General features: G+C 47.5%; 8 protein-coding genes across 8 annotated transcripts; 4 read left to right on the top strand and 4 right to left on the bottom strand.

Moving 5' to 3' along the window:
• Positions 1 to 1,416: 1,416 nt before the first annotated feature.
• On the top strand, positions 1,417 to 2,667 carry ARB_04345 (PQ loop repeat protein; the record flags this gene model as incomplete). Its single annotated transcript, XM_003017418.1, has 1 exon — positions 1,417 to 2,667. One exon carries the CDS (start codon positions 1,417 to 1,419, stop codon positions 2,665 to 2,667), a length of 1,251 nt encoding a protein of 416 aa, XP_003017464.1.
• Positions 2,668 to 4,643: 1,976 nt separating this feature from the next.
• Positions 4,644 to 5,752, bottom strand: ARB_04344 (uncharacterized protein; the record flags this gene model as incomplete). The annotated part of the gene is made up of 3 exons (XM_003017417.1): positions 4,644 to 5,048; positions 5,140 to 5,219; positions 5,404 to 5,752. The coding sequence occupies 3 exons, from the start codon at positions 5,750 to 5,752 to the stop codon at positions 4,644 to 4,646; spliced, it is 834 nt and encodes a 277-aa protein (XP_003017463.1).
• A 705-nt stretch (positions 5,753 to 6,457) lies between these two features.
• On the bottom strand, positions 6,458 to 8,440 carry ARB_04343 (serine palmitoyltransferase 1, putative; the record flags this gene model as incomplete). The annotated part of the gene is made up of 1 exon (XM_003017416.1): positions 6,458 to 8,440. The coding sequence occupies one exon, from the start codon at positions 8,438 to 8,440 to the stop codon at positions 6,458 to 6,460; it is 1,983 nt and encodes a 660-aa protein (XP_003017462.1).
• A 1,390-nt stretch (positions 8,441 to 9,830) lies between these two features.
• ARB_04342 (acetoacetyl-CoA synthase) lies at positions 9,831 to 12,159 on the top strand (the record flags this gene model as incomplete). Its single annotated transcript, XM_003017415.1, has 2 exons — positions 9,831 to 10,076; positions 10,267 to 12,159. The coding sequence occupies 2 exons, from the start codon at positions 9,831 to 9,833 to the stop codon at positions 12,157 to 12,159; spliced, it is 2,139 nt and encodes a 712-aa protein (XP_003017461.1).
• A 143-nt stretch (positions 12,160 to 12,302) lies between these two features.
• On the top strand, positions 12,303 to 14,263 carry ARB_04341 (uncharacterized protein; the record flags this gene model as incomplete). Its single annotated transcript, XM_003017414.1, has 2 exons — positions 12,303 to 12,530; positions 12,596 to 14,263. 2 exons carry the CDS (start codon positions 12,303 to 12,305, stop codon positions 14,261 to 14,263), a joined length of 1,896 nt encoding a protein of 631 aa, XP_003017460.1.
• A 241-nt stretch (positions 14,264 to 14,504) lies between these two features.
• Positions 14,505 to 15,401, bottom strand: ARB_04340 (uncharacterized protein; the record flags this gene model as incomplete). Its single annotated transcript, XM_003017413.1, has 1 exon — positions 14,505 to 15,401. The coding sequence occupies one exon, from the start codon at positions 15,399 to 15,401 to the stop codon at positions 14,505 to 14,507; it is 897 nt and encodes a 298-aa protein (XP_003017459.1).
• Positions 15,402 to 15,853: 452 nt separating this feature from the next.
• Positions 15,854 to 16,568, top strand: ARB_04339 (mitochondrial import receptor subunit tom22; the record flags this gene model as incomplete). Its single annotated transcript, XM_003017412.1, has 2 exons — positions 15,854 to 16,423; positions 16,494 to 16,568. The coding sequence occupies 2 exons, from the start codon at positions 15,854 to 15,856 to the stop codon at positions 16,566 to 16,568; spliced, it is 645 nt and encodes a 214-aa protein (XP_003017458.1).
• A 739-nt stretch (positions 16,569 to 17,307) lies between these two features.
• Positions 17,308 to 19,210, bottom strand: ARB_04338 (uncharacterized protein; the record flags this gene model as incomplete). Its single annotated transcript, XM_003017411.1, has 2 exons — positions 17,308 to 17,620; positions 17,685 to 19,210. The coding sequence occupies 2 exons, from the start codon at positions 19,208 to 19,210 to the stop codon at positions 17,308 to 17,310; spliced, it is 1,839 nt and encodes a 612-aa protein (XP_003017457.1).
• Positions 19,211 to 19,802: the final 592 nt, after the last annotated feature.

Below are 19,802 nucleotides of genomic sequence, written 5' to 3'. Positions count from 1 at the left end.
CTTTCTTCTCACCAGTCGCGCCCGTATCACAGGATTTATATTTGTTGTCCTTCTGCACGCTTGTTGTTTCAAAATATGTTACTCTGTTCTTTGAAGGCCTGGACCTATCGGTGTCTCAACGACGGCTTGACAAACGACAGGTAAGGGGCCGGAATATGGCTTTGCTTTATTTATCTGGGAAATGAAGGTGGCATTGGGGCAAGAATACTCGCTGTTCGACAGCCATTTACAGGTGGAACAGATCGTTGGCTAACGGTCAACGGCCCGCGGCGGTTCCATAACTCTGTAGAGTAACTAAGCGATAAATAATCCTTGGACCGTGGCTCAAGTACCATGGGTGGGCATCTTGAACACAGACGTAAGCCCAACATGAGTTACAAGCTGGGCATAAGGCTTGGTTTTGCTACGTATGAAGTGTGCAACTCCCTGAGATCGACGGGGGGCAGCCCATTGCGGGCAGGAGCTTCAATGTTGGCTATATTCATTGTTGGACATAGTTACTAGCCGTGTCTTTGTCACCAAGCACTTCATCCCATCAATAATGTAAAAGATCGGCAAATGGCTGCCGGACTAATCCTCCATTCATATCCCCCGGAGTTGGCAGGTTCCTCGGTAGACATCACTACTCGGTACGTACCCAACTGGTATGTATGTTGCCTCCTGGCAGAGGTTAGGACTGAAAGAGTCACGGGATGATGTACCTTACACGTGACCACCGGTAGATTCGCGGCCTTATCTTATATAAGGTTCCTTACATAAGGTTATTTGCGTTAAGGTTTTTGGGGTTTCCCTTTCCGCCTGACTCTTTCCTTCTTTGGGTCGGCATGACGGATTTTTGGGAAGGAGCGTGACCTCGTCATGGCGCATTCTCGCTATCTCATCCTCTCTTCGTCTCGCCGTCTCTCAGCCTCTCGTTCGCCTATCGTCTTGCCCGTCGTCGCCTACACTTCAACTCTCTCCTACACCCACTCACCCGAGGTCTCGTTTTCCCGGCGGTTCGAAGTGCCCACTGCACCCTTGCCCATTTTAGTTCTATCTTCTCCGCATACGGAGTAAAGCGACACGTGTGACTCTTCAGCTCCGCTTATATATACTGCCTCCACTCAATAACGCGCCTCAACAACGCAACCAACTTTGGGGTAGAAGGAGTGCGGTCAGATCTGTTTCCTCCAACACACTTCTTGCACTCTAACTATCTATCACGTTCGAGTCGGCTGAGGTTTCAGAGCCTTTTCGGTTTGTGTCACCTCAGTGAAATCAGCCACAGAGTGCATTTATACCTGTCAAGCCGCCCATCTCTGCTCCTCGCCACGGAAGTTTTACCACACCCTCATCTGCCCAGCTTCGTCGTCTATCCCCCTATCTACGTTGGGAATGGGAGCAACCGGGCTGCTATAGCCAACAGACAACAGAATCATGCCCTCAGCAGCATGGAACTCCGCACATCGTTCGCTTCCGGAGCATTGTGAACCGGTGTCTCCGTTCTTGCAACTGATCTCATCTACTCTGCAAATATGCCTACCGACCCCTCTCGCCCTAATTTCGTCCACACTTGGGGTGCTAAGTATTATCTCCTGGCTCTTTGCCCAGCTCCCGCAGATATACAAGAACTACAAGATAAAGTCAACGGCAGGCTTGTCAATAGTCTTTATCGTGGAATGGCTCCTGGCTGACACAGCAAATTGCATCGGTGCCATTCTCACCAACCAGGCTGGCTGGCAGATCACGATTGCCGCTTATTATGTGACCGTCGACCTTATCATGACATATCAACACTTCTGGTACACGCACATGAAGCAGCGGCAATCCAACCGTCTTAGATATGCCAACATCGGCGATAGTGAAGACAGCGACACGGATTTCCCACCGTCAGACTGCGACTCGTTCCAGCAGCTACAAGATTCCCAACGTTCGTCCTCTGCTCGCCCAGTAGATAAGTTGAAGACGGGAAGAAACCAATCACCTGACGAAAAGGCTCAATCTCAAGCCTCCAACGGGAAGCGATACGTCCAATCAACTGGCCTTGGAAGTTCGTTGACTTCTCCTAAAGCTGTGTTGTTTGTTTCCATGCTCTGTGCAGTCATAGCCAACGCCTCGTCAATCCCGGCATCTGGTCTTTCAAGGCCACACCCAGTCATACCACCACCATCAAACACAAAAGAGTTTGTAGGCCGGATATTTTCTTGGATTTCAACCATCCTTTATCTTGGATCCCGGCTACCACAGCTGTACAAAAACTACACGCGTAAGAGTACTGCTGGCCTGTCGCCGCTGCTCTTCATTGCTGCATTTTGTGGAAATATGTTTTACTCTTCTTCCTTGCTCACCAACCCGAATGGCTGGCACAACTTCCCACCTTACGGTGGAGGCGGATGGGCCGGTCCAGATGGGAACAATCGAATGAGTTGGATAATGCTTGCAATCCCATTCTGGCTTGGGGCTACTGGTGTCCTCTTGCTAGACGTGTGTGTGGGAATTCAGTTCATGAAATATGGTGAACAACGGAAACAAATAGTTACCCGGGTAGGGAGAGGCCGCCATAAATGGATAAAGGTCACCGGTTTCATGAAGGGCTGGATCCCTTCACTATCTCCCGAGAGAAATGCAGCAAATAATGAAACGCAAGCACTTATTTCCCACGAGGGCGATAGATATGGTAGTGTTTGATTTTGATCATCTACTTTCCCTAATCATGATCTTCCCCTTCTTTCATACATATTTTTTGGCCTTTGTTCAGTTATTAGACGGTTTTGGAACCATGGTTTTTGTTATCTCTTTAGCAATGCTGGTGTTTCATTCGATTCACATTTCAGCAGGCGGATACCCATCTTTCGTTTCTATCAAGATCTACTTACGTTGTTTTTCGATATCCTATTACCTTTGCGTCTCGATAAGAGGGCGCTTAGCCCTTTTATACGCACATACACACACATATATATGGATCGAATACTGGGTCCTTCGCTTTTCCCATTCACGGCAAGGAGTCCAAGGATAAGCCCACGATATTTCCCATATGAACCTTTGCTCTACGTTGTTCATATTTCCCTTCTGCTGTATTTACTACGTGTCAGCATGTTTCACGGATATATTATTGGGGGGGGATTTATGATGCACTATAAACATAGATGCGAGGACATGACTATCTTTCGGGTTATTTTTTCATTTATGTTTCTTTCTAAATACCACTACAGATCAATTTCATGGTTCATTACCAAGCTCAGACTCCACACATTAATTTTCAATAACCTCTTTGGTTAATGAGGTGATGAACCTTTTTGATATGGACGAGGAAGCTGGTATTATATAGGATTGTGTCAATTTTAAGTGTTGGAGGTTAACCCATAACCCCTCTTCTATGGAAGTGCTTTTGCCCATTTCCAACTTCATTCAAAAACTCCGGGGTTTCAAGGGGGGTCCATATTGAAAGTATCCTTGGGATATATACCCTACGCCATTCTTCCTTTCTAACCTGTCAATCCATTCTTCAGTTGATACCCCGTTGAACGAGAAAAGAATGTTACCCGCTGATGAGCGAGGAAGGAGTGAACCTTAGCGCCGTCTACAGTTGCGACATGGTCCCCAAGGCACAGGGATTTTGGTAACTCGTGTGCATGGGAAGGATGGGTGCTTTCGACGCCCACAAGAATGGAAACCACCGACTTCTCTATGCCCGCAAGAGCACTGATGGATAACTTGGTGGCACATCGTGTCCTCGTTCCTGGGGCTTTTCAGGCAAGAACATGAAGGGTAACGATAGCGGTCTAGATTCTATACGCGTGAGCAGTCTACCCCTGATAACTTGAGCAACAGCTGTTCTCACCTTGCGCACTCCTGTTCTGTAGGAGATACAACGTATCCAGAATGTCAAAGACTGCTATGGTAGTCAGAGACGTGTTGTTGAAGGGGTTTTGATGTGGATGGCGAGATGCTCCTTCGAGGAGCCAGATATTTATATCCTTTGTTTAATGCTGACTGTCGAACGACATTTGACTGGATGTGGTGACCAGTGTACTTTCATCAATTAAATAGATTTCAATTGAAGCAAATGCTCGGATGACTGTTGGTTATCACCGATTCGAATCACTCTCTGACAATCCGAAACCTCTCCTTCATTAAATGCATCCGTTTTACAGATGAGACAGTGAGAAAGCTGGGAGAGATAAATAGTAGTTAGTTTATAATTCTAGTGTAGGGGTTGCATATATAAGTAAACGTTACCTCGTGGCTCGTGGCTGTTAAGGGAAATGAGCATAAGTAGTGAGTATATATAGAGGCCAAACACTCATTGTAGGAGCTGCTGACAGTCCCTTCTGTCTTCATTAATAACACGGTGAAGGCCAAATGACCGATTTTTTTTGATTCACATATATGGAGATAAGCAGTAAGGCAAAAGTAGTAGATATCCTCGTTGTCTAGAAATAGGCAGTGGATATCTGGTACCTAACAGTGATACTCGATATTAACAGCTACGAAAGGGTTCAGTAGCATAACTCCCGAGTGCCTAGATTGCATGCACCCACGATGTACTAGTGTGTGAAGAAAAGCACACTGACAACAAAGCTTGCCATGTCATGCATGTGTAATACTTGCAACATGCAGACACCCAAGTCTGAATAGACCAGAATCGTAGACAACTGGACTGGCTAACTGACGGTGCCCTTGCCCTCCCTATGTATCTTGCCATTGGTGGCTGAAGGGAAGCTGTCAGAGCATTTCTGTACCCGAATCCCTCCGGGGATGGTTTCCGGGCCATGCATGAAGATCTGTGCAGGCGATAAAAGGGAGGCGGATATGGTTGGCCTGGGACGTATGACAGCTCGTGAAATGATCTGCAGTGTCAGGACGGGATGCTTGTTCATAGACTTCCTCGCAGTTGATGCCAACCGGGCTGTGTGACATTGGAACGGTGAGGAATTGTCTTTGGTTTGGTTATCAATGGAATTGTTTGTCTGCCGGATGCGGATGATAATTGGGCTAGGTATATTGGCCATACACTCGGTTGTGTAAATACCACATCCTGCATAGAGCACTGAATATAATGGTAAATTCTGAAGTTATTTGTAGCATGTCGGGTATAGGTTTGAAGAACTAAGAAGGCATCGACCGTGGCTTTGATAACCAAGGGGCATTCTCACAAACCATGAGATGAGGCAGCAGCATGGAAATGAATTTGGTCCATCCACCAGAAGCATTTCTCTGATGAATATTAAACAAGATATCTGAAGAAGGTAGGCTTTTTTGTAACACAAAACAACTACTGAAGCAGGTTGTAAAACTAGTTAGTCAATGTCAACTGAGAAAGCAGTTCCACGATGCAGGGTCCGAAGGAGACACATATCGATTCTCCAGCATGCGCAGTATTTGCTGCTGGCTTCATAACAAAGCTAGTTATACTCACCTTACCCCGTACAAGGCATTTATTTCGAGTTGCTAGAGATTTAATTATCGAAAGTTGATACTTCACATTTCCGCAGCGAAAAGTGCTGCTGATGGTGGTGGCTGGTCCATGAAAAAATACAGAGAAAAAGTGTCCACTCCGTTCTGCTATGACCAAAGACTTGGAATTGGCTGATCGTTTGCTCAGGCCGGTTGGCTTGCATGATGCGGTTTCTACCTGGATCGACGGGAGAGACAAGGGCATGGTTGGTGCACTGGTGCCTCGAGTGCCAATTGCAATGCGGTGTTCCGGGTGAGATGGAAGTACTTTGCCCGTCAAGATGATGACGAATTGCGGATGGATGCATATAGGCATTATAGTCGCTCTTCGTGATATAGATATTTGGTAAGATAGTTACCTCACAATGGGTACAGTAATGAGACAGGATGGGGGGGAGGGGGGGGGGGGGGGGGGGGGTTAGTCATTAAAATATAGGTCTATTAATATTAATGTATGCTGTCACCATGCACCCACACGCCCACTCAACTCATAGACACATTCCAAGCAATTATATCAAATCACACATTATACATAGAAAACCCTTTGCATACCACATAGGGCTGGTTTGCCACAACCAGAACAAGCAGGACCAGGCTAGGTTGATAGACAGACATGGTATGCCTCGTCTTTGCATCTCCCTCCTCTATATTATTTTGCTTTTCTTGGATATTCACAAGGCGTAGATGCTAAAGGAAAGCAAGTAGATAAGGGGTTGAATGTACACAGAGAACGCGTATTTAAAAGGGTCAGTTTTGTATGCACATTAAGAGTGACAAGCCATCCTGGGAGAAACCAGGGATGGGGGAAATAGTAACTGTCTCCAGGTTAAAGAAAGAGGGTAAAGAAAAAAGAACCAGGAGGCCAAGCTGTAGTGCAAGCTATACCAACCAAAGCAAATGCAGCCAACGCCATCAGAAAAAAAGGAGCTGGATATCTGTACACGCAATGCGATGCAATGCAGGGGATTCCACCTTAACACGACTGCTACTCTGAGCAGTGGCGAAGTAGAGACCACAGCATCTATCGTAATGGACGCTTGGTATCCTGGACACCTCTAGCGATGACATCTTCGTACCTCCACCGTGGAGGAGTGGGTTCCTTGGAAGAGGCTGCTTGCTGACGGTACCATTCGGCTTCCATTTCTGGAGTCATGCCGTCAGGAGGTGGAAGGGCGCCCCCAGCAACGCCGCTGGAGAACTTAAGCTGCAGAATGTTCCCGATCTCATCACATGCGGCGAGCAGTCGGTCGAGATCATCCTTGGTGTGGGCGGCGGAGACACAGAATCTGGCACGGGAAGAGACAAGTGGCGTAGCAGGATACCCAACAATGACAACCGAGATCTTGCGCTTTAACATCTCGTGTGAGAACGCGGGCATTTTGGCGGGATTGAAGAGCAGAAGCGGAATTACAGGGGAATCATCATTTCCGTAGACGATGAAACCGAGCCGTTTCAACCCCAGGCGGAGATAACGCGAGTTGAAAGCCAATCGCTGAAGTCGTTCTTCACCTTGACCAGGGATAAGCTCTCCAGTGATGATTCTCAGAGAGGAAGAGATCTGAGCAAGGACTGGCGGCGTTGGGGCCTCACCATAGAAGACAGCAGGGTTAGTAGCTCGAAGCTTGTCGATGATGACCTTGTCGGCGGCTATGTATCCTCCATTTGCACCGAATGATTTGGTCAGGGTTCCCATGAGGATATCGACGTGCTTGGTATCAATGCCGAAGAAATCACAAATTCCGCGTCCCCGGGGACCAATAGCACCAATGGAGTGGGCTTCATCGATGAAGAGATTGAACTTGTATTTCTTCTTCAGGGCAAGTATCCCGGGAAGGTTGCACAAGGAGCCTTCCATCGAGTAGAGACCCTCGACTACCACAAGGATTTTCTTCCATGGTCGGTGTGTTCGGGGCTGACCTTGAGAGATTGCCTCCCGCAGTCGCTTCTCGAGGGCTCTGACGTCGTTGTGCTTGAAGGTTGTGATAGAAGCGCCAGACAATCTAGTACCGAATCGGATCGAGGCATGGTTCAACTCATCCGAAATGATCAAGCAGCCCTTTGATACAAGTGCAGAAAAAATGCTTGCATTGGTTCCGAATCCCATAGAGAAAACCATCGTAGCCTCCTTGCCAACGAACTTAGCAACGAGATCTTCAACTTCAAGGTGAAGGTCCTGGGTGCCAACTTCGCTTCTGGTGCTGACAGAACTAATTCCGTATTTTCTGATGGTTTCTTCGACCGCGTCCGCACAAGGGCCTTCAGATTGCGCAAAGCCAAGATAGTTGTACGAACTCATGTTCAGAGTATCAGTATAGGTGCCGGTGAAGCGAAAATGGCGGTTCTGGTCATCACTGACACGGTCAATCAGAGTGATAAACCTTCCAGGCACGCCAGTGACAGGTCGTTCAAAGCAATCGTTGATTCTCAACTTCAAACGGCGCACATAGAAATTGTCAAAATCGCTATTCAGGGCCGCATAGCCGTTTTGTGGTTTCAGGTGACGGTAATTCTCGCTCTGGAACCGCTTTCCGAAGAAATCACGCACATGTCCAAATGCTATTAAGATTAGGTAACTGATGTAAGTTGTGAGGAGGTAGTAGTATGGAGGTTCGTCCATGACTGGTTCAGGGAATTGGCCTCCATAATGCTTGGAGACATATCTATGAGAAGGGTGGCCGAGAGGACCGAATTGGGCATGCTGCCTGGCTATACGGCGAGCATCCTCGGTGGAAGGGGGCTGAAAGATCGTCTTAGGAGCGGAATCCATGGTGTTACCGTCCGCGGTAGCACCGGATACAGAGATCATAGGTAAGGACTGTGATATAGGTTGCTCGGTCGAGGCAGTCTTTGGGGGCCTAGGAGAGGTAGAAAAGAGCTGACTGAATCTGCTTGGTTTCGAGGCCGTAGGTCGTGTAGGAATGGGGCCGTCTCTCCCGGCAGTGGGAGGAAACGGAGGTAGATCGGATAGGTTTGCTGAAGGAAGGTCTGTAGGTTGACGCGGCATCTCAAAGTGGCGTACGATGTAGGCTAGGTGAGCTTAAGGTTCCTAGGTCGAGATGATGGAATATTTGCTGGGACGAGGAAAAGAGTAGCCGGACAACGAGGTGTACTTTTATTTGGATTCTCTTCCCGCTAGCCTCTTTGTCTTTTCAACGGAGGTTTTATCACTCTGTGCAACCCAGCCTTGGGTATGGGCAACGGCGATGGACAGTATGACACTGAGTACTCCGTAGGCCTGGAAAGAGCGTTCAAAGAATCAGCAACAGTCGGGCGGCAAAAAGGGACGAAAGAAATCTAGTCCAAAGGGACTTGCAGGTAGAATTGTTTGCTGGGCTCTCCAGGGTTTCGACTGATAATAAATATAATAAGGCCAGGACTCACCCGACGTTCAGGAGGCTCCGAGCGGGCCGGGATTAACTAACTACCTAGCTCGCCAGACGACCCAGGGAAGCAGTTTCAGCTGTGGCCCGTGAGACCCTCTCAATGCCTTCAAAACCAGCTACACGCGAGCTGCAAAAGCGCCCTCGCAGCCAGCAGTGCCTGAATACAAGCAGGGCGAGCTGAAGAGTCGTGGTGCGTGTGGTGTTGCTCGGGCTGAAGTCGACGGTCGTTGTTTTATAAACTGGGAGTTCCCCAAAAGGGGGCAAAGCGAAGGATGGGAAAAGTACGGGCGAGCGTAAAAGAAGGTTTCGTAATTTTAATTTTGCCTTTGCTGCCTGCCAAAGGGTGCGTATAATTTGTATTTTTTCCCGTTCCGTGGCGTATTAGATTATTGAAATTTTGCGCGTTTATCTTATCGTTACTTTTACGAAAGTTACACCCTTTTTTGGGCGGCCTGATACAGAGCGTGACAGCAGCTGTAAGTCAAAGAGCATGCCTATCCAATAGAAACCCGAGAAAAGCGACAGAGATCAGCGAGTGTCTCGTAACTTCCGTACCGCTCTTGTAAGAACCCTAATGACATAAGCCAATAAAACGGTACCTGGCCCGATGCGGAAGTTTGCTTGGTTTGCCTCCCGCTGTCATTCCCCTTTTGGGCCGCTTTCATTGGCGCTTTTAGGTCCGCGGCTGCTTAGCTAAGCTGGGTGCGCGGGCGGCCGTCAGGGCGGCCAGGGATTTTCACTTTCCCTGCGTCGGATATTTTAAAGCAGGCAAGGAAAACTTATTTGCGAGACCCTGGAAAGTGTTGGGAACGCCGTGCAAGGGAGGCTTGTACCCGGCATATGAAGCACGGAGAATACACTTGAAGGGCATATATATATAAAAGGTATGGACATCTCGCTCATGTCTCTGGTTCTGAGCCGAAGCTGACGTTTGTTCTAGCTGATTAGCAAACAAGTTAGATACCGGGCCCCCGGCTTATCGTTGTTATCTTCCACCCCCTTGTTATCGTGATGCCGTTCATGGATCAACCAGAGACCAACGGCAATGGCCATTTGATGGAACCGAAGGAGCTCTGGCGTCCGTCAATTCCTGAATCTACGCAGGTCTATCAATTCAAGAACCGCATAATTCAGAGACACGGTCTCTCGCTGCAGAACTATGATGATTTGCGCGAATGGAGTATCCGCAGCCCGGCCCTTTTCTGGGAGGAAATATGGCATTACACCGGGGTCAAGGCGCACAAGACTTACGACACCGTAAGTATCTGCTCCCTGAGAACTTGCAGGATGAGAACCAATTGCTCTGTTTACAATTTTTTTTTTCCTGCGGTTGAGCGGACATTCATAATGTCGGCGCATTCTACCCCGCTATGCTGGGGGGAAAAAAGAAAGAAAAGAAAGAAAAGCAAGATGAAGGGAGAGAAGAAAAGCTGACATTGACTGCTAGGTATTCGATGAAAACGCGCCGTTGTTCCCTCGGCCGTCGTTCTTCCAGGGCTCGTTGCTCAACTTCGCAGAGAACTTGCTCTTCCCGGCTTGCAACCCCAACGAAGATGATATTGCCATCATCTCTGCAACAGAAACTACCCGTGAAAGCATCTCGTGGAAGGACCTCCGCGAGAGAGTACGTGTCTGTGCACTTGCTTTAGAGGCTGTCGGTGTCTTAGAGGGAGACCGCGTTGCCGGATTTGTAGGCAATCATGCCAACACCCTGGTCGCCATGCTGGCAGCCACCTCACTCGGCGCATTGTGGAGTGGCGTGTCGACAGATACTGGCGTCCATGCTGTCTTAGAGAGGTTGAGACAGATCGAGCCCAAAGTGCTCTTTGTGGATAATGGAGCTGCCTACAACGGCAAAGTACACCCGACTCAGTCAAAGGTTACAGAGGTGACAACCAATTTGGAGTGTTTGGACATGGTTGTTGTCATCGACGCCGTCAAGGACTATCCGTTTGAGATCCCGGCTGCCAGTCCTCCCAAGGGAAAGAGTGTGGCTTTGCAGGACTTCCTCTCCTCTGCAGAAGCTATATCAAAGCCATTGACTTTCAAGTACCTTCCCCCCGACCACCCTGTCTATATTCTCTACTCCTCTGGCACGACCGGTGCACCAAAACCTATTGTTCATGGAGCAATTGGGACCTTGATACAACATAAGAAAGAACATGTCCTTCACTGCGACATGCGGCCCGGTGACCGCCTGTTCTATTTCACAACCACCACATGGATGATGTGGCATTGGCTTGTTTCTGGCCTCGCTAGCGGCACTAGTATAGTTCTTTACGATGGATCTCCCTTCCGCCCACTTGACCCCGAAAACGGCAAAGGTGACATGGCCATGCCTCGTCTGATCGATGAACTCCAGATCACCCATTTTGGAACTTCTGCGAAGTACCTCTCTGTTCTAGAACAAAACTCCCTTAACCCCAGAGAGCATCCCTTCCGGCCTGTAACACTTAAGAGCTTGCGAGCTATTTTCAGCACTGGATCTTCCCTCGCTCCGTCCACATTTGACTTCGTTTATTCTTCAATCCACCCGGACATAATGCTTGGCTCCATAACTGGAGGAACAGACATTATCTCCCTCTTTGGTGCCTGCTGCCCCATCCTCCCCGTCACACGGGGTGAAATCCAGTGCCGTGGCCTTGGAATGGCAGTCTCTGTCTTCGACTACGCCGGAAACGACATTGGTGTATCTGGTGAGGCCGGAGATCTCGTTTGTCTTAAACCCTTCCCATCTCAGCCAGTCATGTTCTGGCCTCCGGGTCCAGTTGGCGCTGAGAAGTACCGAGCAAGCTATTTTGACACCTTTGGCCCTAAAATATGGCATCATGGTGACTTTGTCCGTATAAACCCCAAGACTGGTGGATTGGCGATGCTGGGGCGGAGCGACGGGGTGTTAAAGCCTGCTGGTGTCCGTTTCGGAAGCGCAGAGATCTACAATGTCATACTCAAGCATTTCGCAGATGAGATTGAAGACTCCCTCTGCATCGGTCGGAGACGCGAAGGTATCGAAACAGATGAAACCGTCGTATTATTCGTGAAATTAATGGGTACAACGCCGGCGGCCTCCGGCACCTCAACGCCTGTTATTGTTGAAGAGCCAAAAGCCATTTCACAGGATCTTATTACGCGCATACAAGCCGCGATCCGCAAGGAGCTGAGTGCCAGACATGTTCCAGCCATAGTCGACTCATGCCCTGAGATCCCGGTCACATCTAACGGCAAGAAAGTTGAGAATGCAGTCAAGCAGATTCTCTGTGGGTTGAACATCAAGACTGGTGCCAGTGTTGCCAATGCCGCTTGCCTGGACTGGTACCGCAAATGGTCTAATGAACATTAGATTTTCCTTTTAGTTTGTCCTAGATTAGACGGGTATATAAATACCGCTTCCGGTTCTATTAATATCAAAATTATGATGTGTTTATGTCTCCCGAGTTCATCATGATAACTTTAAGAGAGTGACGCTAGCTGGCGGTTAAGCCGATGCCAAGCCCTCAGTTTTTATCTGATCCAGCAACATCCAAAAAAAAAACAGTTGTCGATCGTCTCCTACATCCCCGGGACCACTACCCAACAACATACAGACAGAGGAAAAGCAGCTCGCCTTTCGCTATGCATCGACTGGCTCTCAGAGCAGGCAGGTCCAGGAAGCCTTCCATACCCCGTCTTGCCCCTAGAAGTTTTGCAACTGTTCGACAACCAGAGAACAAGGTATCCATCGCTAAATATTATAACCTGAAGGAACACATCTTTTTTAACACATGGGTATACTATAGGATCCTGTTGAACTGGACCAGATAACCACTCTCAGCAACGGTCTACGTGTTGCTACCGAATCTCTTCCGGGGCCTTTTGCCGGTGTTGGTGTCTACATTGACGCCGGATCGAGATACGAAAACAATGAGCTCCGTGGTGTGAGCCATATTGTCGACAGGCTCGCGTTCAAATCAACATCGAAACGCAATGCAGACCAAATGCTTGAATCTCTAGAGAGCCTTGGGGGAAACATACAATGTGCCTCGTCACGAGAATCCCTTATGTACCAATCCGCCAGCTTCAATTCGACTGTCCCTACAACCCTTGGCTTATTAGCGGAAACAATCCGAGACCCTCTAATCACAGAAGATGAGGTTTCCCAGCAATTAGCAGTTGCAGAATACGAAATCACAGAGCTTTGGGCAAAGCCGGAGATGATATTGCCTGAATTGGTGAATATGGCTGCTTATAAGGATAATACTCTGGGAAACCCCTTGCTTTGCCCACGGGAGAGGCTAGGGCAGATCACCAAGGTGACCGTGGATAAGTACAGGACAGCTTTTTTTAACCCGAATAAAATGGTTGTTGCCTTCGCTGGCGTCTCTCACACAGATGCTGTGAGGATGACAGAGCAGTATTTCGGCGACATGAAGAACCAGAAGTCTCCTCTTCTAGCCCAATTCGGATCAGAGACATCATCTACCCACGGTGAAGAGGAGGTACCGACATTTCCAGCCTTCTCGCCTTCGTCCACCACCCCTACCGAGTCCCCAGATTCCTCAGCACCACATTCGCCTTCATTGACGCCTCCTTCCTCTCCTTCTTCCCCAGGTATCCTATCCAGAGTTCCATTCTTCAAAAACCTATCTACCTCGGCGCCAAACCATGCAACAGTGTCCCCACTTAACCCGTCTCTTCTCCAAACAGACTTGATCGATGTCAGCAGGCCTTCATACTACACCGGAGGCTTCATGTCTCTCCCACGCATTCCTCCTCCAGCAAACCCGGCTATGCCTCGACTCAGCCATATTCATCTGGCATTCGAAGCCCTCCCCATATCTTCTCCAGATATATACGCTCTAGCAACTCTTCAAACCCTTCTTGGCGGTGGTGGATCATTCTCAGCTGGTGGCCCCGGTAAAGGAATGTATTCGCGGCTTTATACCAATGTGCTGAACCAACACGGTTGGGTAGAAAGCTGCATGGCCTTCAATCTCAGCTATACTGATAGCGGCCTATTCGGAATATCAGCCTCATGCGTGCCTAATAGCATAGCTAACATGCTCGAAGTTATGTGCCGAGAACTTCAGGCTCTCACACTTGACTCTGGTTACTCTGGCCTCCAGATACAAGAAGTTAATCGTGCTAAGAATCAGCTTCGCTCATCATTACTGATGAACTTGGAATCACGTATGGTGGAACTTGAAGACCTGGGACGACAAGTCCAAGTTCACGGCCGCAAGATTGGGGTCCAAGAGATGTGCAAGAAAATCGAAGCCCTCACAGTCGACGACCTACGACGCGTTGCTAAGCAGGTATTCGGTGGCTTAGTACAAAACCGCGGCCAAGGTACCGGTCGGCCTACCGTTGTCATCCAGGAAGGTGAAATGGAAGGCACCAAACTTGCACCATTACAGTGGACTGAGATTCAACAAAGAATAGCCAAATGGGGTTTAGGCCGAGCATGATCACGACTGAAGTATATTTGAAAGCGATGCTCAAATGGATACCAGATCAGTCGCTTCTACGTTTTGGAATTAGAGAACTGTGTATTATTAAGATAGGTCGGATGGTGTAATACTAGCATTATGAATAAATATCTATATACTCAAGGCTTGACATAAACGCTTTAAAACTTTATCAATGTACGCTAGCTAGCTACTGCACCATTCTCATTACACTCATAAATCTGGAGCGCAGGTATTAATCCTACTGCCCTGACTCTGGGATATCAACTCTTGTACTCAAGAAAATAGCCATATCTTCTAGCTCCATCGGAGCGAACCAGTGTTCAAGCTCATCATAAAGCATCCATGTTACATCCCAACCAAGCTTTTCGAGCGTTTGCGCGGCAGCCTCTCCTAGATTTGGCGTGACGGTCCTGTCCATATTGCCATGAGCCAGCCAGATTGGAGTAGATAGAGCAGCTGTAGCTGCTTCTGCCGTAATAGGAGGTAAATCTAAAACCGACTGGCAAACAAAATTCATGGCTTGCAAGGCTCCTGCACGCCTTGATTCTTCATTCCTTACTTCTTGTTCCTCTTGGTCTTTTGGGATGAAGTCGGCGATTTGTTCTTTGAACGGTAGCCATCCACTCATACCCACCAGTCCACCCAAGGGAAGATGCTCGTCGTTTGCATAACTGAGTAGAACATGAAGTGCCTGTGCACAGCCTTGGCTCAGACCTCCGATAATGACGTTTTTTGCACCAACGAGTTCCGCTTCGGAGTTAATTATTGTTCGCAGGTACCTTGTCGATTCTCTTAGTCCTCCGTAAAGCAAATCATTGTGCTCCTTGGCTGGAGAACCAATTGGACCGCGGTCAAACCATTGAGGAAGATATAGGTCCCACTGGGCTGAATGAGTCGTCTTTGCAGACGGGAATATAAATTTAAGGCCCGGGAAGCGCTTGGGCAGGGTATTATCGGAGCTTGGAGCAGATAATACTGTTGTGATTATTTCTGCCCCGAACACACGGCCAACCCCGCCCCGACCGTGAAGAAGTATGAGGGTATGGGTATGCTTGCTTCGAGGAGGTATTACAGTCGGCTCTGGGAAAGGGATGGTATGCTCTGTCGATTCAGATTCTGTTGTTTGTGTGGCCATAATTTCTTGTCTTTTTGGAGGTGTTCGTGGAGAAGAGTAGTTATATGGACTCCGTGATAATCAGAGAGGACAGCAGTTTAGTCCAATAAAAGTGACAACTTCAGCTTTAGGCAAAAGCAGACGGGAACAAGAACAGGACTCTAACTTATCCCAATAATTCCAAGATGAAGCTCGATTCATGTTTAATAAATGCTTCTTCTCGTGAGGTGCAGTGAAGCCCGCCCGAGCTTATCTTGAAGCTGATTAAAATATTGATTACATAATTGGCTCCAACGAGAAAAGTTTGGACGAACTTCGCTCTCGACATTCATGAAAAAGAATCAAAGACCAGCCATAAAAGCCTTCTACCAAACCAACAGTACACCTTGCTCCTTGGAACAAATCCCAAAGCTGAGATTTATTTTATACATCTTCGTTTACTTCATATTTACCCTCCGCTTCAACCCGTCACAATGGTCAAGCTCACCGAAGTCGAAGATGAACATTTCAAGGAAAAACCTACATCAACCAAGTCTGATGCCTTGTTATTGAGTGACGACGAGGATGAGGATTACACCGATACTGGTATGTTCTTATCTCCTTTCATCCCTTTATTAATCGTCATGATCTCTATGGTGCCGACATTTAATGCATTGCGAGGATACACCGCAACGCTCAATTTGCCTTCGGGGAAAATACATCCGCTGAATATAAAACAACATTTACTAATTTTGGACTATTTCACACTAGAATCTGAGATCTCTACAGATTCATTTGATGACAATCTCGACAACGAAACGCTATATGAAAGAATTTGCGCTTTACAAGACATTATCCCAGCCCAGTCCAGATACAAGATCAGCAATGCTTTCTCTTCCTTCTCTTCCTTTGCAAAATCAACAATTTCCTTCGGCGGATCCGCTTTGTGGATTGTGAGCACGAGTGCATTCTTGCTCGGTGTTCCATGGGCTCTTGCATTAGCTGAAGAGCAACAATACGTTCAGATGGAAAGGGAGCAAGGAATGATCAAAGGAGCCAATGAGGTACGCGTTTGCTCCCTTGACTTAGCCCTGAATCATTATGCAATGGCTAATCTGATTTTTCTCTCTATAGATGTTGACTCCTGGTGCTACAAGCGCTCTTACTGCCCCTGATTCGATCGCTGTGGAGGGAAAACCTGCCTTATAATCCACACGAATATTCGAGATGAGCTACGCAGGCTAGTGCGAATAACAACACGGTACAGTTCTGGCGTGTCTAGTGGACAAAAATCACTATTGACTTGCCTTTGTATCAATTAGGGCGTCAATATTGTACACATGAATCATGCAATATTGATATCTACCAGGGGACTGCAACTACTGAAAATGTGACATGGGCTGGGTTCATGGTACTGGGTGGCTACAAATGCATGTGAGGAAGTGATCCAAAAAAAACTTACCTGGTTTTTGGAATTTTTATTTTCGCGGTCAAGGATTGAACACCGTCCATGTCTTCCCATTTGTCTTGTTACTTTTGACGACACCTTTTGCTGATTTTCTCTTCTCCTTTAATATTTACACATGTACTTTACAATTGGTATCTAGTATCCATTTTCCTTTCTGTCGTGTATTTTATAACCATGAGAATTATGTATCAACTGTGATTGTATTTTCATTTCGTTAACCATGAAAATGGAGACATTTTGGTTATATTTTATTTTATTCCCTGTGGCTGTAGGGGGAACCTTGAAAGATAAAACGTCATTTCATCATTAGTTGAGCTATCCATGAGCAGCATCTATGAAAGGCTCATTCATGGATCCGAGATGCAAACCAATTATCTCGCTGCAAGTGTCAGCATCCGTACCTGAGCAAATCCAGGCGACGGAAAATTCGATTCTGCTCCCACACCTGGACTAAGTAAACAGCTAATATCGAGATGATGTCTATACAGGAGTCAGCGTGTTCAAGAACGCGGAAAAGCAAGGGAAAGGGGAGTAGCCTACAGTTGAAGCTCGTGCAGTCTTTAAGTTGAGGTTGAAGTCTCTCCAGAGCCGGTCGACCTCTCCTGCCTGAACCATAGCATCGACAACCTCATTGGCATATTTTGTCCGCTTTTTCTGACTCCAATGCTCCCTGTTTAGGATTTCACCGTTCTCAAGAATACCAATTCTCTCCAAGTAGCCAACCACCCATTCATTGAGGTGGTAGCGCCAATGGATTAGAGTATGAGCCATGGATGCTTTTGATTTACAGTGCCTATCAAAGCATGAGAAATTAAAAATGCTGATAGCAGTCAATATACGGGGCATCTTTGGCTCACCTTCCAAGATAAAAATGTGTGTTCTCATTGGGTATCACGTTTCCCTCGCAGTCGACGTTTTCACGCTCCATACTATCAGAGGCCTGGTCTTCACTGCTATCATCTCCAACAATAGACTCCAGTGTCTCCTGAATGTATGGAGGCCCATCAAATCGGATATCATAGGATGCCGGATGTTTTGATCTATTGCATGCATCACATGGATGACCCTCTGTAATTGGATAAGGGAGGACCACGATCCGCGGCCTTGCTTTGAGAGAGCCTATAAACCCCTTATTCCAGACTGACGATACAAACTGAGAGCCTGCCAAACCCGTCACTTCATCCTTCACTTTTCTAAATGCCATTTCATAAACGGCATCATCTCGACGAAAGGCAGGATTAATTTTGTTGTGAACCATCCATTCAACAACGTCCCTAAAATGATCCTTCAGTCTTTTGTATCGATGCCTAGTAAATTCAAATGGAACCTCAATCTCGTCAGCTGGGACACCCAATTCACCTTCGTCATCCTCCAAAACAAAATCAGCATCGTATTGATCGAGATCCTCAGGAAGGGCGGGTTCAACGTCACTATCAACGTCCATTTGTGAATCTTCCGATGAGGTAGTGTCTTCGGAATCCTCATTATCTTCCGATTCGTCTGGGCTATGGGGATTGTTATCGTTGTAACCTTTTTCGTTTCTCTCTGTCATTTTTGATTTGTCTCCAGCACGCCGACGTTTAAGAAGTTCTAGTTGCCGTTGGCGTTCTGCTTTGGCTGTTGAAATACTAGGCGTGCCCCTTGTTCGGCTCTCAATTACGTCTAAGGGATCATTAGAATGTGCCAGCAAACGTAAATGAGCACTTAGCATATTTGCAGAAGGAACTGAACCAGAAAAAAAATCCACTTGCGCATATCCCTGACATATACTTCTTAACAGGGGGGTTTTCTTACTAGAAGGGCGAAGTATTTCAAGGTCTTCCTCCAGATCAATTTCATTCTGTTGCAGTTTACCGCTCTTTTGTACAAATCCATCAGGCACTGGGTCCTTTTCATCAAGGCCTCTGCCTCTTTTGGCACGGGCCTTTAAGGCAACCCTCCGTTGCCTGAGTGGGGGGGAGTGAATTATATCAGAGTCTGATTCAGAATAGTGTTTTATTTTGACCTGGTCACGGGCGACCGGTGCTTGAGGAATAACAACCTGTACACTTGTCCTTCTACGCTTGGTAGGGGACACAATCTCATCACTTTCCCCAGAGCTAGATTTATTCATGCCCGGGTTTGTTCGCTTCCTTGTCTTTGGCTTAATGCTAGAGGGAGGGCGAATAGGATCTTCGTCAGATGAGACGAAGATAGATTGTTCTTCTGGTATTGTCGGGGGCGTAGTAGCAGCATTCTCCCCCTTTGGTGATGACTTCTCCGAGCGAAGATTCTGAGATCGTACACGACTTGACTCCCCAGTCGGAGGTAACGAGCTGACAGGAGCAAACGATAGGGTTGTTTGCCGTTTCCGAGACGGCCTGGCCCTGCCGGTCCTGCCCATTGTGAGAGCAGTGCGGCAAATATGATGTCGGATATCTGGTAACCAGGGTATCGTGATTGTCACCTGTAGCGAGAAGCTCCTCGCTACGCGCGCGTCTCATCCCACGAAAGCACGTGAGCCTTTGCTTTCCTTGACTGGCGCATGAGATACCGCTTACCTAATCTCCTGCCGATCAATTACATAATACCGTACGGAGAACAGAGCGCTATTATTAGGTACTATTATCATTATGTAAGCGTCGCCGTCTTCTTTCTACTTCAGATTCTCGATGAGCCTTGAGCCTTCAACGGCAGCTTTCATCGCATCGTCAGTTTGCTCGGAAAATTCAGGAATCTCCTTGAAAAATAAGTGGTATTAAAGCTCCCGGAAGCTCCTTATTCGGCTGTCAGGAGTGAGCGAACCTTACATGGCGCCATGACGTAACCCCAGCAGCTTCCAGCACCAAGGCTTGCAACGCCATCATAGTGGAGAAGTATCGACAGCTTGCAACAAAACAATATATGCAGACGGGGGGGAAAACAAGTTCCACAAGGATAATCCCCAGCGCCATTGGCGATTATTGGCCACCCAAACAGGATTGTTGATGTTGATC

The sequence above is a fragment of the Trichophyton benhamiae genome (assembly GCF_000151125.1).
Source record: "Trichophyton benhamiae CBS 112371 chromosome Unknown contig01293.0, whole genome shotgun sequence".
Lineage (NCBI taxonomy): Eukaryota > Fungi > Ascomycota > Eurotiomycetes > Onygenales > Arthrodermataceae > Trichophyton > Trichophyton benhamiae.
The sequence above is the reverse complement of the archived record's forward strand: the minus strand, read 5'-3'. Positions and strand labels throughout refer to the sequence as shown.